Here is a 19359-nt window from a genome sequence, read left to right as displayed (position 1 = left end):
GACATAGTGGTAATGCACCTCAATGTGCTTTGTGCGAGCATGAAAAACTGGGTTCCTCGCAACTGTCAATGCGCTCTGACTGTCACTGTAGATAGTGTTGGCAGTCTCCTGTCCAACACCCAAATCAGCCATAAGGCGTCTGAGCCATACACACTCAACCGTAGCTGTGAAGACTGCCCTGTACTCAGCCTCACAACTCGAAGTGGCCACAATAAGTTGCTTCTTGCTCAACCATGATATACATGAACTACCAAGCATGAAACAAAAACCATTTGTGGACACTCGCTATCAAAACAACCAGCCCAATCTGAGTTCGAAAAAGCATGGAAGTTTGGCGGAAATGATCCCCTATTGGGATAAAACAAGCCAAGATGTAAAGTGCCACTAAGGTAGCGAAAAATCCTCTTGACAACTTGCCAATGCTTAGACCCTGGGCTATGCATAAATCTGATGACTTGTGAGAGTGCAAACTAAAAATCCGGCCTCGTGTTGCATAGGTAAATGAGGCAGCCAACAACAGTTTGATAAAGAGTGACATCAGCAGGATCGCCAGCATCATGTAGGCTTAACTTCAAACCTGTTCCCATGGGAGTGGCAATAGGTTTGCAATCCTCAAGTCCAAACTTACATCGCAATGTCTCTATGTAACTTTTATGACACAAGGCAATACCACCATCACAACATTGCTTAAACTATATACCCAAGTAATGATGCAACAACCCCAAATCTTTCATCTTGAAAGTAGCATTCAAATCAGCCTTAAATTCAGCAATATGTCTCTCATTTGGTCTAGTGATCAGCAAATCATAGACATAAAGAACCATAATGAGAAGTACATTACCCTCACGCTTTACATACAATGTGCTTTTTGTTGAACTGTTACGAAAGCGACCAAATGAGTGTCAGCTTTCTCATACCAAGCACGAGGAGATTGCTTCAACCCATACAAAGCCTTCTTACATCGGCACACCTTGTCCTCTTATCCTTTTATGAAAAAACCACGAGGCTCCGTTACATAAACTTCATCAAATATGTCACCATTCAAGAAAGCAGTAACAATGTCTGATTGATGTACATCCCAACCAAAATGAGCTGCCAATGCACAGTAGTCATACGACAAGTGGGAGCAAAGGTCTCTTCATAATCTATGCCTTTTTGCTGTGCATAACCCTTTGCAACAAGTCGAGCCTTATGGCGATCGATCTCACCATCCGGCTTGCGTTTCAACTTGTAAATCCACTTCGTACGAACAACCTTTTTGCTAGGAGACAAATCACATAAAGTCCATGCGTCATTTTCTATAAGTGCATTATATCTTGATTGCATGGCAGCCATCCAATTTTTTGAATTTTGTGCTTCATCAAAAGACGGAGGCTCCTCAACATCATGTAAGCTAGACACAACCAAAGCACAACAATCTGATGCATAAGATGCATGGCGAGAGCCTGAACAAGTACGACTAGACAAAGGTGCATCCAATTTACTGTCATGCAAAGTGTGCACCAGCCATTTTGGCATACCTCTAGCTTGCTCATTTTCAGCCCTTTCCTCATCAAGTACATCATGTACATCTACATTAGTAATAGGCTGATCTGTAACATTTTCAGAAACCCCAATAGGCTATACATTTGCCTCATTGGAACTTACATGATTCTGCAACAGCATTTGCAAAATTTTGTCCACATTTGTCATACAAAGTGGGCTGATACAGCCCACGTACAAAAGGCCAGATGCAACAATTTCATCACCAAAACTGAGATCATGAACTGTACATCTGTCATCCACAAATTTGACTACAAGTCCAAGTCTAATAAGTGCGGATACAGACAAGAGATTCTTCTTGATCCCAGGTACATAAAGTGCATCAACAAGTGTGAAGGAACTACCATTTGCAGCGGTAAACACAATATTTCCAACTCCCTGAACTGGATAAGAGGCATTGTTGGAAAGAGTGACTGAATTCCCATGAGGGACAGACTCGAGAGAGGTGAACAATTCACGATGTGAGGTAATGTGCTTTGTAGCACCACTGTCGAAATACCACACATGTGAATCTGCAACCACTGACAAGCATGCATGATGGACAACAGGATTGTAAGTGCACTCTGCACTAAAAACCCATTCTGCATCAACATCAGCATTACAGTCTCCTTTTACAGAAGACTCAACAATGGTTGCATTTGTAGTGGAACCAGCATTTGCAGTGGAACCACTCTCTTTCTTCTTAGCCTCTTTTGCCTTCAACTTCGTACACTGCTTGATCAAGTGATCATTAGCGTTACTATAATGGCAACGCATCTTCTTTTTGCCCTTATCACCAGAATTGCCAAACGAAGTGCTGCCAGCAGAAGCATTGGGAACATAAGTTTTTCCACTCGCAGCAGAACCATAAGAAGTGGCTGCATTGCTGTTACCACCCTTTCTTTGAGAAGCAATAAAAGCCTGTTCAACTGCACGCTGTCTAGTCCTATTTTTTCTGGAAAGTGACTCTTGCAACAGCAATATGCATAATGCATCAAACTTGACAACTTCAGGATTTCCTTGGGTCATAAGTCTCAAAGTACTAGCAAAACTTTGGTAAGAATCTGGTAAGGCATCAAGAACAATCTGCACAAGGGAACTGTTTGAAATGACTTTACCTGCAGAAATAAGTTGCTCATTGATATCCTTGACACTAGCAAGGAAAGTGTCCATACCATCTTCCTCATGCATAATCTTTGACTCCAGCTCTTTACGCAGCAAAGCAATTTTAGCCTCATTGCGGCTTGCATAAAGACTTGCTAGAATATCCCAAGCCTATTTTGTAGACTTTGCTGAACGGATGTGAGGAACAATGGTGCGCTTCATAGACAACGCAATCAATGCATGAGCCTGTGCATCCTTTACATCCCAACGAGCTTGTTCTACCATAGGCAAAACAACTCTAATAGCAGCAATCCTTGCAGCAAGACCTGCAACACCCTCAACATCGCCTACATCCTCAGAACCAGGACGTACATCAATGCCCTACACAATATTCTAGACGTCCTTTGACACAAGAACGTGTTGCATCATATAAGCCCACATAGAGTAATTGTCCCCATCCAACCTGTCCTCAGCAGCAAGCATCTTGAAGACATCTGTGTTGTTCTCAGCCATGGTAAATTCTGCACCTGATGTGAAAACTGCCCGAAAATAGGAGAAACCGAGCGGGAACAACACGTGGTATAGCAAAAACCGTAGAAGACTGTAAGGCACCTGTTATGCAGTAATCGGCACTGACAGAAATTTTGCACAAAATGATGAAATTGCCTGTACAGACCTGCCTGTAGTGGAAATGAAGGCCGAAATGAGCCCAAATCAGAAATCTGAGCAGACTAAGCTCCACGAGCCTGCTCAAAATATTTGTGGACCTGCGAACGGTCGCCAAACCTCACTGTAATCGGAGAAAGTGAGCAGGCATGTGCTGGAGCAGCTGGCGACTAAGCCCGGGAGGACATAACCTGCTATGATACCAAATGTTGGAACTAGGGTTGTAGAGAAACGCACACAGCTTGGAGGAGACGAAGGAAGCTCAAGGCACACAATAGAGAGTGTGTTACTTAGTGTGCAATGGAAATAGAGATAGCCCTAGAGTGATGGGCGTATATACAATGCTCGGGGGAAAAAACCTCCTAAAGAGGGAAAAAATGCGTCGGCGGTCCTAGTGTGTTTACACACATCACTACCACATGTATATGGTAATATCAAGTTGTGCATACTCAAAAAATTGTATACAGAAATCTTCCAAATGCATGCTTCCACTATCTTAGACAAGGTCACCTCGTTAAGGATTTCCAAGAACTTGCAACCAAGGTTCAAAAGAAAGCAAAAAAAGGAAAAGAAGTAAAGGATAACAACCAAGGATTCCAACAAGTAAATATAAGGGGCAATCCTAGAAATAGGGCTCCTCAGAGAAATAAAAACAATAGGTATGCTAACAGATATGGGTCTCTTCTGGATGATGTTTTTGACCCCTCCTCTTGTGGTGGAAAAGAAGTTGATCTAGGGAACTCTTCCTCTCCCCAACCAAACTTGGAGAACCAGTAATAAGAAGAAGTCTCTCCTAAACCCTCCCCTGTCAACCCCCAACCCTTCAAGATCCTTTGCTCCCTCCTAATACTCTCCAGAGGGCTATCTTCACATTATGAGGACTCTAAGGATGGTGAAAACTATATCTATGCAACATAGGTCAACTCTCTTGTCTCCAACTTAGAATGAAACTCACTCTTTGACAAACTGGTTGCTGATGACATTACTAAAGACATTCAAGTACATGACAAGGAAGAGCTTAACAAGATTTCCCATTCTCCACCAAACTCTGTGGATATCCTCATGACCCAAGCTAAAGAAGAAAATATTCCAATCCAAATCAGTAAAGCAAAAATGAAAAAGGACAAGTCTACTGATCCTAACAGAACCCCCCCCCCCCCCCCCCCCCCCCCCCCCCCCCCAGTATGCATTAAGAAGTGGATGACTAACCTTCATTTGTAGCTTGACTTTATTTGCCCGTAGGAAGTGAAAAGTTAAAGACCATCTTTTGGACTAGAACCTTCAAAGAATCATTAAAACTCACAAATGGTTTGGATCCAATCACACTACAGGCAACGGAGGGGCAGTCATTGGCATTGCTTCTAGACTTGAACATATGATTTCAGGTATCTCTTTGGACAATTAAGTCATTGGGTAGCTGTCTCTTTTAAGGAACCCTTAAATTACACTTTAGTTTGCATATATGCTTCTAACTCTATTTCAAAAAGGCTGTCAATCTGGGCAGAAATCAGTGAATTATCTAGCCCTCTTATGCTTGTAGGTGACTTTAATATGGTCACTTCCATAAAACATAGATGGAAATCCTTAGGACAAGTTATTCAAGGCAAAGAGAAATAGCTGGGAGGAGTTGTATGACAAGAATTCCCTGATGGATGTGTCAGAGGATTCTGGATTTACCTGGTGTAATAACCAAGTGGGCAATTGTTTCAAATCTACAAGACTAGACAGATTTTGCTGGTCTAGCAAGAAGCCCTAGCTCTTGGTGCTCTCCCCCCCTCAATCAGTGTTGATGTCATTAAACTTATCCACAAGAAGGGCTTTAGGAAGAATTTTTCAAACTAGAGGCCAATAACTTGTCTGACTTCTATCTGTAAGATCTTTTCTCTGGCCTAAACAAGAAGATAAGCACCCTCATGGGCCAGTTTATCTTGAAGGAACAAAAAGGTTTTATCAAGGGAAGGTTCATTCTATTTGGGAGGGTTGTGAGTATGCTGAAGAGACAAATTAGGACTTTATCTTCTTCAAGATTGATTTTGACAAGGCATATGATATAATAAAGTGGGAGTTCGTTCTTCAAGTATGCAATATATGGGTCTTGGTAGAAAATTCATAAGATTTGTTCATTTTCTTTTTGGAAATGCCGCTGCTAGAGTCTTTGTGAGTGGAACCTTGATTGATACCATACCCTTGCATATGTCTATTAGACAGGGTTGTCCTCTATCCCCTTTGCTCTTTGCCATTACAAATATGATGCCTTGGGATGTCTAGGCAAAGACATGGTACATCAGGAAAAATTAAATGGAATTTCCATTGAAGGAGAATCTGATCATCTTTTTCTTGAACAATTTGCAAATGATACCAATGATTTAGTGAGGAATGATAGCCAGTCTGTAGAATTTTTTTGGGAGTGCCTTAACATTTTTTTGTCTTGCAAGTGGATCATCTATCAACCATTCCAAAACAGGTTTCACAATTTATAAAGGTTCCACTCCACTCATTGTCACTTAGTCTGGATGGAAACCCATTCAGGAGGGGAATTTTTTTAGATTGCTTGGTATCCCCATGGGGTTTAATGTTTATCTCAACCAGAGGTGGAGTTGGGTTTTCAACTTTATGGCGCCCGTTAGGGTTTTCACCATGTATTGGATACTTATTCTCTCACCTGCCTTCACGCTCGGCAGCTTTGGGTAGTTCAGCCAAGTGGGTTGGCTTCTTTGCAAAATTTCCTGTGCCTTCCACGTCCTAACCCTTGGTAGAGGACAGAAGCTGAGATTGTCTCTGATATCTTTAGGTGCCTCTACCGGGTGGATTAGGTATTGTGGGTACTTTGTAAGCCGAGCCTTCCTCCACTTTGGCTGAGAATCCACTATAAGCTTAACTCCTTCTGGCTTCGAGGTGTCTGCATTGTAGAGAGGTACCGTTGGCTCTTCTCTTATCCGCTTGTTTATTGTAGCTGCCTCATATTTCGGCAATCGATATGGGAGAACAAAAAAGTCAAATGGATAGAGTATAACTCCCTGTGTGGACTTCAGAACCTCCGAGCCGATAGCCCTAGAGTGATGGGCGTATATACAATGCACGGGGGAAAAAACCTCCTAAAGAGGGAAAAATACCCCGACGGTCCTAGTGTGTTCACACACATCACTACCACATGTATATGGTAACAAATCCCCCCCTGGAGTGATACGTTGAATGAGAGCTGGCACATGAGTAAAGGGAAGTGCCATGCCCTGAGGACATGATCGGTCCACAAAGGGGAGTAAGCCCAAAGCTTTGCGGAAAGCTTCGAGCTTCTCACAAGACAATGCCTTTGTGAAAAGATCTGCAAGGTTGTCTTGTGTTGGCACATAAGCCAAGCTGATCTCTCTTGCTGAGAGCCTCTCCCTGACATAGTGGTAATGCACCTCAATGTGCTTTGTGCGAGCTAGAAAAACCGGGTTCCTCGCAACTGCCAATGTGCTCTAACTGTCAGTATAGATAGTGTTGGCAGTGTCTTGTCCAACACCCAAATCAGCCATAAGGCGTCTGAGCCATACACACTCAATCGTAGCTATGAAGACTACCTTGTACTTAGCCTCACAAATCAAAGTGGCCACAATAGGTTGCTTCTTGCTCAACCATGATATACATGAACTGCCAAGCATGAAAAAAAAACCACTTGTGGACACTCGCGTGTCAAAACAACTAGCCCAAAATCTGAGTCCAAAAAAGCATGTAAGTCTGGCGGCAATGATCCCCCCTTGGGATAAAACAAGCCAAGATGTAAAGTGCCACTAAGGTAGCGAAAAAGTCTCTTGACAGACTGCCAATGTTTAGACCCTGGGCTATGCATAAATCTCATGACCTGTGACAGTGCAAACTGAATGTCTGGCCTCGTGTTGCATACATAAATGAGGCATCCAACAACATTTTGGTAAAGAGTGACATCGGTAGTTTGAGGATTTAATTGCTACTTGAGAGTTCCATTCGTGAGACACAGATGAGTTTTGTCAAGGAGCATATTATCCTTGACAACATTTTCACCTTTTGGGAGGCGATTGCTCTTGCTCATCTCCGAGGCCTTATCAACTTTCAATTGTGATCCTTCTCAAGATAGAAACAAATTTGATAGTAATGATTGCATGGTTTGTAACGATTTCATAAAATTTCACAAATCAAAATAAAGGAAATTTTTCTTTAAAGAATTAGTAAAACTATTATGTTTTATGAATTTTTAGGCGATTGATACCAGGCAAACTTCTTGCATTTTGATTGGAGATATGCAATGGTCTTGTACAAAGATTTTGCTATGGACTTTTGATGAAAAGAGGAGAAATTTCCAACTTTTGTGAGAGATATACACTGATCATGTTGTATGGAGTTATAATGGAAAGTAGATCTTTTTGGTTAACTCAAAGCATGTGTAGAATCTACAACATTATGGTTAAATTAGGATCATCAGTGTCATGAATACTCAATTTCAAACGTGTTTCCATGGGAGTGGCAATAGGTTTGCAATCCTCAAGTCCAAACTTACATAGCAATGTTTCTATGTAACTTTTCTGACACAAGGCAATACCACCATCACACTGCTTAAATTGTATACCTAAGTAATGATGGAACAACCCCAAATCTTTCATCTTGAAAGTAGCATTCAAATCAGCCTTAAATTCAATGATATGTCTCTCATTTGGTCCAATGATCAACAAATCATCTACATAAAGAACCACAATGAGAAGTACATCACCCTCACGCTTTACATACAATATGCTTTCTGTTGGACTATTACGAAAGGTCTGTTTGACCAAATGAGTGTCAGCTTTCTCATACCAAGCACGAGGAGATTGCTTCAACCCATACAAAGACTTGTTACATTTGCACACTTTGTCCATTTGCCCTTTCTTGACGAGACTGCGTTACATAAACTTCCTTAAATATGTCACCATTCAAGAAAGCAGTAACAATGTCTGATTGATGTACATCCCCACCAAAATGAGCTGCCAATGCACATAGAAAACACACAGTAGTCATACGACAAGTGGGAGCAAAAGTCTCTTCATAATCTATGCCTTTTGCTGTGCATAACCCTTTGCAACAAGTCGAGCCTTATGGCGATCAATCTCACCATCCGGCTTGCGTTTCAACTTGTAAATCCACTTCGTACGAACAACCTTTTTGCCAGGAGACAAATCACATAAAGTCCATGTGTCATTTTCTATAAGTGCATCATATCCTGATTGCATGGCAGCCATCCAATTTTTTGAATTTTGTGCTTCATCAAAAGACGGAGGCTCCTCAACATCATGTAAGCTAGACACAACCAAAGCATAACAATATGATGCATAAGATGCATGGCGAGAGCCTGAACGAGTACGACTAGACAAAGGTGCATCCAATTTAGTGTCACGCAATGTATGCACCAGCCATTTTGGCATACCTCTAGCTTGCTCATTTTCAGCCCTTTCCTCATCAAGTACATCATGTACATCTGCATCAATAATAGGATGATCTGTAACATTTTCAGAAACCCCCATAGACTGTACATTTGCCTCATTAGATTTTACATTCGTATTTCCACCACTGAAAAGAGGCAACAGTGTCATAAATGTCCTGTGAGCTTGCATTATTGTCTCTAGTACATGACAGCAAGGGCTGAACCGAATCTTCCATAAACACTACATTCCGTGAAACCTGAATACACTTTGTTTGCGGATGATACAACTTGTAACCTTTGATTTCAGCACTATAACCAACAAAAATACATTTGACAACCTTATCGTCCAATTTTTTGTGCTGTGTTTGTGGCACCAAAGCATATGCCAAACAACCAAAAACACGCATGTGCTCAATAGAAGGCTTTCTATCATGCCATGCTTCATATGGAGTAATAGACTGCAAAGATTTTGTAGGACATCTCTTTAGTACATAAGCGGAACACATGATGGCATCAAGCCAAAAAGAATGCGGCAAAGCTTGACTTTTGACCATACATTGTGCTATTTCCGTAAGTGACCTATTTTTCCTCTCAGCAACACCATTTTGCTGAGGTGTATAAGGCATTGTACATTGGTGTTTTATCCCACAACTAGCCAGAAATGCATTCAATTCAAGAGACATATACTCCCCCCCCTCGATCGGACGGCGGAGGGTGCCCATAGTACATTTGGAGACATTTTCAACCATAGACAGAAATTGTTTGAAGCACATAAAAACTTCGGACTTCGCTTTAAGCGGAAATAGCCATGCATGCCTAGAGTAATCATCAATAAAATTCACGAAGTAAAGGTAATTTCCCAAGGACGGAGTTTGCATGGGCCCACAAACATCACTATGCACAAGCTACAACCTGCGTGTGGCCCAAACTGAACCATCCTTTGGAAACTTAGAACGCTGCATCTTACCCAAAATACAAAATTCATAAACATGTTTGACAGGTGCTTCAATAGGCGGCAAAGAAGCAACCATATTAGATTTCTTCAAACGTAGCAAACTGGCAAAATTCAGATGACCAAAACGTGCATGCCAAAGTTTTGTATCTAAAATAGCCCTTGAATCTGCAACTGCATTTGCAAAGTTTTGTCCACACTTGTCATACAAAGTGAGATTATACAACCCATGGCCCAAAAGCCCAGATGCAGTAATTTTATCACCAAAAACTGAGATCATGAACTGTACATTTGTCATCCACAAATTTGACTACAAGTCCAAGTCTAGCAAGTGCAGATATAGACAAAATATTCTTCTTGATCCCAGGTACATAAAGTGCATCAACAAGTGTGAAAGAAATGCAATTTGCAGCAGTAAGCACAATCTTTCCAACTCCCCGAACCGGATAAGAGGCATTGTTGGCACAAGTGACTGATTTCCCATGAGGGACAGAGACTCGAGAGAGGTGAACAATTCACGATGTGAGGTAATGTGCTTTGTAGCACCACTGTCGAAATACCACACATGTGAATCTGCAGCAACTGACATGCTTGCATCATGGACAACATGATTGTAAGTGCACTCTGCACTAAAAGCCCATTCTGCATCAACATCAGCATTACAATCTCCTTTTAGAGAAGACTCAACAATGGCTGCATTTGTAGTGGAACTAGCATTTGCAGTGGAACCACCGTCTTTCTTCTTAGCCTCTTTGGCCTTCAACTTAGGACACTGCTTGATCAAGTGATCATTAGCTTTACAATAATGGCTATGCATCTTCTTTTTACCCTTATCACCAGAATTGCTAGACGAAGTGCTGCCAACAGAGGCATTGGGAATAGAATTTTTGCCACTCGCAGCAGAACCATAAAAAGTGGCTATATTGCTGTTACCCTCTTTCTTTGAGAAGAAATAAAAGCCTGTTCAACTGCACACTCTCTAGTCCTGTTTTTTCTGGAAAGTGACTCTTGCAATAGCAATGTGCATAATGTATCAAACTTGACAACTTCAGGATTTCCTTGGGTCATCAGTCTCCAAGTACTAGCAAAAGTCTGGTAAGAATTTGGTAAGGCATCAAGAACAGTCTGCACAAGGGAACTGTCTGAAATGACTTCACCTGCAGAAATAAGTTGCTCATTGATATCCTTGACACTAGCAAGAAATGTGTCCATGTCATCTTCCTCATGCATAATCTTCGACTCCAGCTCTTTACGCAGCAAAGCAATTTTAGCCTCATTGCGGCTTGCATAAAGACCTACTAGAATATCCCAAGCCTGTTTTGCAGATTTTGCCGAACGAATGTGAGGAACAATGGTGCGCTTCACAGACAATGCAATCAATGCATGAGCCTGTGCATCCTTTACATCCCAACGAGATTGCTTTGCCGTAGGCAAAACAACTGTAATAGCAGCAATCCTTGCAGGAAGACTTGCAACATCCTCAACATCGCCTACATCCTCAGAACCAGGACGTACATCAATGCCCTACACAATAATGCAGACTCCCTTTGACACAAGAACATGTTGCATCATGTAAGCCCACATAGGGTAATTGTCCCCATCCAATCTGTCCTCAGCAACAAACATCTTGAACACATCTGTGTTGTTGTCAGCCATGGTAAATGCTACACCTGATGTGTAAACTGCCCGAAAAGAGAAGAAACGAAGCGGGAACAACACGTGCTATATAGCACAAACCGTAGAAGATTGTAAGGCACATGTTATGTAGAAAAGTGCACGGACAGAAATTCTACACAAAATGACGAAATTGCTTGTGCAAACCTGCCTGTAGTGGAAAGGGAGGTCGAAATGAGCCCGAATCAGAAATCTAAGCAGGCGTGTGCTGGAGCAGCTGGCGACTAAGCCTAGGAGGAGGCAACCTGCTCTGATACCAATTGTTGGAATTAGGGTTGCAGAGAAACACACACAGCTTGGAGAAGACGAAGGAATCTCAAGGCACACAATAGAGATTGTATTTCTTAGTGTGCAATGGAAAGATAGATAGCCCTAGAGTGATCGACATATATACAATGCACGGGGGAAAAAACCTCCTAAAGAGGGAAAAAATGCCCCGGAGGTCTTAGTGTGTTCACACACATCACTACCACATGTATATGGTAACACCAATTAGTTGCAAAGCTTAACAAAATGTGGGGTGTCTCCTGGAATGGCAAGCAATGGAGCTAAATATTTCAATGCATCTGGGCATTCCCTCTTCCAATTAAACATAGCTGTATGTTATGGATCATCATTCACCAGGGTTTACGGACTGGTTCAAAGGCAAAAGTTGTTGGTGTGTTTGATGGCATTTGTAGGAGATGTGGTGTGCATGAGGAAACATTGGCCCACCTATTCATCAACTGTAAATACAACACATTTTACTAAAGAGAGTTCCGAATTTCATGCTCAGTTGCAAGCTCAAAGATAACCTAGAAGTCTGTCCACAGATATTCCTTTGTGGATATGAGAGGAGCCCTTCTATGGCAAATATGGATTGGGAGGAATAATGCTGTTTTTGGAGTCAAGTTTTCACACTCACCCCTCCCCCTGGCTGCTAGTTTTATAGATGTTATGAGAACAGTGATTATTCATAGCTCTCAGATTATTGACTTTGACCTCAAGTGTAAATTACAAAAGGAGCCGAGATGGAAAAAGTGGAGATCAACCCTTCTATCTTGCTACAAACCTAGGATACTTAAAGCTACTGTCAACTATTTCTCCTTGTATTGCATCCTGTTGCCTCTCTGTACATGCCCTCTTCTTTTGGCCAAGGTGATCCCTATCCTTCCTTAGGGATATTTGTATCTCATCTTTTTTTTCAACCTATTTTACCTGGTTCTCCAAAAAAATATATGGACAGGCATTGCTTCACTATAGAGGATGCAAGAGAAGCATCCAGACAGTCCATGGTTGGAGGAGCAGTTACAACAGGCTCGACAGGAGCTTGCTTGCATAGAGGAGAGGCATCATGAGTTTTGATTTCACCGACAGGCATCTCAGTGGACTCAGGTGGGTAACAGAGTGACAGGTGCTTTTTTTGAGACAGTGGGACCTCGACACTCACATGCCAAGGTCAATCAGTTGAGGTGACCCGATGGGTCAGTTGTTTGTGAGCCCGAGGATATGCGTGCAGTTGCTATACTGACTTTTATCGTGAGTTACTGTCGGCTGAGCCCCAATCAGAGCGACAAGATGCATGCAGGGAGCAGGTTTGGGCTCATATGCCTTGTCTTGTGATTGAGGAGATGCGCCAGAGGCTAGAGATGCCTCTTCAGCTTGAGGAGCTGCACACGGCTCTTAGGGCCCTCCCTCGTGGTAGCTATCTAGGTGAGGATGGGCTGACTCCCAGCTTCTTCTTGGAGTACTGGGACCTGCTTGGCCCAGATCTTTGTAGTGCCTTTCAGTACATTCTACACACAGGAGTGATGCCGGATAGCATGAGTGAGGGTCTGATTTACCTCATTCCAATGGAGGGTGGCTCCTTGGATGAGATTCGACAGTGGCGCCCCATCACCATCCTCAACTCAGCCTACAAAATTCTTGCCAAGGCTCTGAGTTTGAGGATTCAGCCACTTTTGGAGAGCCTTATACATGGGACTCAGATAGGTTTTGTCAAGGAACGCAGTATCCTTGACAACATCTTCACTTTCTGGGAGGCTTCTGCCCTGGCACGGCTCCGTGGGGAGGACCTTGTGATTCTTCTTCTCGATTTTGAGAAGGCATACGACAGAGTTGACTGGGAATTTCTAGAGGGCACTCTACGCAGGATGGGCTTCTCAGATGCTTGGATCAGAGGGGTGTCAGCTTTGTACAGACAGGCTCACAGTCAGGTGCTTTTGGCAGGAGGTAGAGGTGAGCGCTTCATGCTCACACGATCGGTCAGACATGGTTGTCCTCTTGCCCCCTTTCTCTTTCTGTTCTATGCGGAGGCGATGAGCAGATTTTTGGTGTCACAGCAGGTTGGTCTGAGGGGCCTGGCACTCCCTATACGGGGAGATGAGCTTCTGGACGCTGAGTTTGCCGACGACTCAGCCTTGTACTTAGAGGGCCAGGGGGCCAATCTACACAGATGTGAGAAGGCTTTGGAGACCTTCTGCTGTGCATCGGGCGCACTGATCAACTGGAGAAAGACAGTGGCTTTCTCGGTTGGCAGCGCTCCTGTGCCAGATTGGATGCCAGGAGAGGGTTTCAGGTGGATTCCTCCAGGGACTGCAGTTCGGTACTTGGGGTGTCAGGTTGGTTTGGACTTGTCCCCCGAGCAGCAGATTGCTCCTCTTCTCCTGTCCATCAGAAGAAAGCTGTTACATTGGAGCTAAGCACGACTTTCGCTGGCTGGTAGAGTAGTAGTTGCCAACCAGGTGTTGTTGGCGACTATGTGGTACATCACTTCTTGCTGGATCTTCTCGAGTTCTTGTATCAGCCAGGTAGAGAGGATGATCAAGAACTTCCTTTGGTCAGGTCATGACACTCAGATTGAGCGAGCCAAGGTGGCTTGGTCAGTCATCACACTTCCTTGTTCTCAAGGAGGGCTTGAGATCATTGATCCAGCACAGCAGAGCAGAGCCCTTCTTGGGAAGTTCGTTGTCAGAGGACTTCTTCCGGGTGAGGAGCCTTGGAAGGAGTTCTTGCTGCAGAGGCTTCATGCGAGGGTGCCTTAGTAAGCAGGCCCTTGGCAACCTTCGACCAGATGGATCTTTACAGAGTTGCGCCGAGTTGGTTTGAGCAGGAGACTGGAGGACCGATTCGCTGTGAGTTTGCTTCGATCTTGGGAGCTCTTACGGCGTGGCCTAGAGCAGAGACAGCAGACGTGCACGAAGGAGCGTCTACGACAGCCCCTTGTCTGGAACCCCATGGTTAGAACTCAGAGAGGCCACCTGGTTGGGAGTCGCGGCCTCATGTTTCTTGGGGTCCCATGGAAGCAGGTCCATCGCGCTCTCTAGGTGACTGGCTAGAGTTCACAGGTTTGTCAGAGGAGGTACAGGCTCTTCAGCTTACAGGGCATGAGAGGGGTGCAGAGCATGTGTCAGGACATCTCAGAGTCAGTTCCAGCTGAGTGGCTCACGCCTCTCGAGCCAGTAGCACCCCGGTGGATGGGAGCCTTCACACGACTGGAGGTTCTCATTTCAGTCAGGGCCTGCTCAGAGACTATCCCAGCCCTGTTCTTCGAGCTTCAGGGTGGGGGACGATTACAGCGAGTTGCAGTAGAGGCCCCGCAGGTAGCAGAGTGCTGTTTCCAGAGGATCCGAGTTGTGGGCATCTGTGGGAGGACTTGCGTCATAGACCCTGACCCAGCAGCTCTTGAGACTGGACATTGGAGGCTATGGGCTTGGGAGTGTTGTCCACTGGCAGGAGTACAGTGGGATCCTGGTGAGTGGCTATGGAGGGACCCCTTCTCGTCTGCAGACCGCCCAGGAGTCCCCTTTTTTAGTACACTGTTCGGCTTGGACGTCATATACTTGCAGCACAGAGAGAGGCCCGCCCCGGTGCAGCACGTCATTGGCAGGAGGAGGGCCTCACAGTCTAGTTCTTGGCAGCCTTTTGGCAGAGGCTGTGGGACTCCAGACAGCCTAGGCGTGTCACTTTGTTCCAGTGGTGGCTGGTTGCACACAGAGCCACAGCAGTAAGGAGCTGGCTTGTGCATAGTGGTCTCTCGGCCGTATGTGCAGCCTGTGACCAATTGGTGGAGAGTCAGCGTCACTGTCTTTGGGACTGCCCCTCGGCCCAGCAGGTGTGGCTACGAGTTCTTCGGCTGATGCCTGCCCTCTCCACGGCTCGACAGTACACTCGGGGGCCAGCGGCTTGGTCCACCCTCACAAGCCCGGCACTTCAGTTTGAGCTATCTTCCACCAGCAGGATGATAGTGATGCAGGGGGGGCGACCTACACTCCAGCCTGCTACAGAGCTTACTCCACAGGAGTGGTGCAGTGTGAGAGAGGAGTGTTGGGAGCTCATCAACGGCCTAGCTCTCTGGTTCATCTGGCGGGCCCGCTGTTTCCGCATCTTTGAGGCTCGCCCTGTGCCACCAGCAGAGACTGTTCGTGACTTTTGGCTAGAGCTAATCCATACTCTCAGAGGACAGCTTGAGGGACTACAGGGCAGCTCCGATCGCATGCGGGAGCGTTGCGAGGCTTTCCTTCGACTCTGGCGCCCTGGGCCTTTGTACACCATAGTCCAGGGGGTGCTCAGATGGCACTACTGTCCACCTGTGTGGGTTTTCCCTCCTCCCATCTCTTGATTTAGCCTCATTGTATATATGCTGTTTTTTCATTGGGAGAGTCTCCCCATCATGCTTGTTGTAGCCCTCTCTTGCAGAGGTGGATGTAGCCCTATGGACAGTTTTCATTAACTAATAGAAGGATCTTTTTCTCGGAAAATAAAAATAAAAATATATGGACAGAGACATGGTGTAGGGACTATGGTGACCATTCCCAGGCTCATGAGTCGTCAGGTCAGACCCAGGCAGGGATGCAAATTTTTTTTTTTTTTTTGGGGGGGGGGGGGCACGACACTAAGTGACATGGCCGCGCACGGGGGGGTGGGTAAGGGGATCGACGGTGGAGGAGGGTGGCGGGCATCCTGAGGTGGGTGAGCCTCCACAAAAAATGGCGACGTAGGTGAGGAGCCCGGATTGGAACCCACGACCTCGCGCCACAATGTCTTTTGAGGCTTGAGCTAACCACGACACCCGTCCGTGTGCATGTGAAAGCAATGCCATTTTACATGGTCTTAGAAACGCTAAACTTGGATTCACGTAGAACTAAACCCGGACAGGCCCCATGTCCGAGTTTAGTTTTAATAAGAAATCTACGGTGCAGATTGCTTCGACAGCTACGCGTGGACTTCCCATCCATTAATCCCCTCAACCCCCAACCCCCCCCCCCCCCCCCCCCCCCCCCCCCCCCTCTTCTGCACACTGAGTTGAAGGCAATGGATTGGCATGCAGACTATGTGCGGCTCTTGACATTCCGCAAGCTGACCTTTCGATGGTTGCAAGCAAGAATTTATATTTTGCATGCTGAGCTGGAGGCAATGGATTGGCGTGCAGACAGTGTGTGGCTCTTGCCTGTCCAGAGTTCGGCGGTTGCAAGCATGAATTCCGCTCCCCACGAAAGTGGATGGCAGCCCTCCGACTCCCACCAACCTTGACGGAATGGTACCTACCAATCTCGTCCGGTTGTAAATCTACAGTAAAAGGTCTGAAAGCATAGCATGGGAAATGGGCTAATAATAAGGGGTGTTTTACGTGCAGAGAAAGGTGGCACACGTTTGCACGTTCGTGAACATGGGACGAAGCTGGTTTGCTGGGTTCCGACCGCCGGAGGGGGGAGGGGGCTTGTTTGGTTGACAAAGGGAGAGCGATCGTCGTTTCGCTTGTCTGCTGAGCAAGAGGTGGCTGCAAGCTCGACGAGGGGGGAAGGGAGTGCGTATGTGAAATTCGAGAGAGAGAGAGAGAGAGAGAGAGAGAGAGAGAGATGAGCGTGGGCGTGGCAGAGGGGGATCAAGGGGGAGGGAGCAAGGTGGACTACATCTTCAAAGTGGTGCTCATCGGCGACACGGCGGTGGGCAAGTCGCAGCTGCTCAAGCGCTTCTCGCAGAAGGAGTTCAGCATGGAGTCCCGTGCCACCATCGGGGTCGAGTTCCAGACTCGCACTGTCTTCCTCGACGGCAAGACCATTAAGACCCAGATCTGGGACACCGCCGGCCAAGAACGGTACAAACCCTCCATTGCTCCCAACAAGAAAACCTAGGTTATCCATTGCTCCCAACAAGAAAACCTAGGTTAAGAGTTAGTGTAATCCCACCTACAAATTTTGAAATTTGCCTCTATATGTTAAATTTGAAGGCCAGAAACCTACAAAATTTAGAGAAAACCTTCAAATATAATGAGTTTACTTCAAACATTTCTCGTCTGCAGGTTTTTTCAAGTATTTAGAAAAAATTTTATTTAGGATGATGAGTGACTATGCATAACTCTCATTCGATTTTGTCTATAGTTGTGTATGCATAAGTCTATATATTGTGGTGTCCACCAGAATAGACCAAGATCAGTCTGCCTAGCTCTCACGCTACCAGCTCTTTATATTATGCATGAGAGGTACTTACAAGTGGGTTCAACACTCAGGCCGTCCGGCCACAATATACACTCACACATATACATAATAAAGAATAATCGAGGTAAGGCTTATAGAAAAAGGTTTAAAAATGAAAAGTGTGCATTTTTCAAGCGAAAATAGGAACTAAGACAATGGACAACTAGCATGTGACATTTTTCTAGACTAGTGGAAAAAGTTGCAAAACGAAATTTCACTCATCACTTTGAGACTCTTGTTTCGTTTCACAATATAAACTGTCGAATTTTGTCGAAGTTCCTCAAGGATAGCTTGAAATTTACACAACAATTTTCAATTTCACCCTTGGAAAATTATGGTCATTGCTAGTTTGTATGACCACTACTGTCAAGTTGCCATACTAGCTTGCTACTTCAACTATTGCATTCAAAGACTATATACACATAATTGTACTCATTCATAATGTTTATTACAATTTAATGTCTTATTTATGCTGTGCAGGTATAGAGCAGTAACAAGTGCCTATTACAGAAGTGCCGTAGGGGCCTTACTAGTATATGACATTACAAAGGAGCAAAGCTTTGAGCATGTGCCGAGGTGGCTAGACGAACTCAAAATACATGCGGACTCCAATTTAGTTGTAATGCTAGTGGGCAACAAGTGTGATTTGAATAATTTAAGAGCAGTCTCAACTGAAGAAGCCAAGGCCTATGCCGAGAAAGAGGGTCTTTTCTTCTTAGAAACGTCTGCCTTGGACGCTACTAATGTGGAAACTGCATTTGTCACAGTGCTTATTGAGATTTACAAGATCATGAGCAAGAAGGCCATGAATGCAAAAGATGAATTAGGGAATGGCTTGAGCTCCCCTTCCTTTTCAGGTATAAGTCTCACCATTAAAGAAGAGAATGAAGGAGATAGCACACAAGGCACGAGAAGAGGTTGTTGCTAGAGTAGCATCAATGAGTGAAAGCATGTACATCATTCATTATATTTATTTACAGAGTGATCTTCTTCACCTTTCCCATCATTTTGATATGTACATCATTCATCATTTTTTGGCCTGCCAAAGGGTAAAGGCTTAGTGATGACTTGTATTATGCATGGTTTAGCTAAAATGGGAAAATTACTTCTATCTGAGGTAGCAAATGTTTCCTAATTGGTGGATACAAGAGTGGTGTAGTTTGCATAATCTTTAATCTACCTTACTTAAGGAAAAGACATAGATGTTCCATGATCACCTAAAAAACACAGATGTTCCATAATCACTTATCTTACGAACCCATAATTCTAAGGATGCATCTTTTTTCCATCTCTTGCATACCATAACAATGTGTAGAAGTTGCTCTTTAACAAGAATGAATGCATTTTCAAGTGAGATGGGAGTAAGTCAGTGTTGGTGCTTTTCTACTATTGTTGATGATGTACTCTCTCTCTCTCTCTCTCTCTCTCTCTCTCTCTCTCTCTCTCTCTCTCTCTCTCCTCTTCGGCTAGATCTTTAAGGTCTCTTGGGATAGTTTCCTATGACCTTTAAGGTCTCTTGGGATAGTTTCCTACGACGTTAAAACTCTCTTCTTCTTCTTCTTCTTCTTCTCTCT

General features: G+C 44.5%; 1 protein-coding gene across 1 annotated transcript; it reads left to right on the top strand.

Moving 5' to 3' along the window:
• Positions 1–17065: 17065 nt before the first annotated feature.
• LOC147444136 (ras-related protein RABA4d-like) lies at positions 17066–19010 on the top strand. Its single transcript, XM_086527793.1, has 2 exons — positions 17066–17406; positions 18266–19010. Exons 1-2 carry the CDS (start codon positions 17168–17170, stop codon positions 18711–18713), a joined length of 687 nt encoding a protein of 228 aa, XP_086383919.1. The 5' UTR covers positions 17066–17167; the 3' UTR covers positions 18714–19010.
• The last annotated feature ends 349 nt before the right edge of the window (positions 19011–19359 follow it).

The sequence above is a fragment of the Adiantum capillus-veneris genome, chromosome 13 (genome assembly GCF_014529385.1).
Source record: "Adiantum capillus-veneris isolate H3 chromosome 13, ASM1452938v2, whole genome shotgun sequence".
Taxonomy (NCBI): domain Eukaryota; kingdom Viridiplantae; phylum Streptophyta; class Polypodiopsida; order Polypodiales; family Pteridaceae; genus Adiantum; species Adiantum capillus-veneris.
The sequence above is the reverse complement of the archived record's forward strand: the minus strand, read 5'-3'. Positions and strand labels throughout refer to the sequence as shown.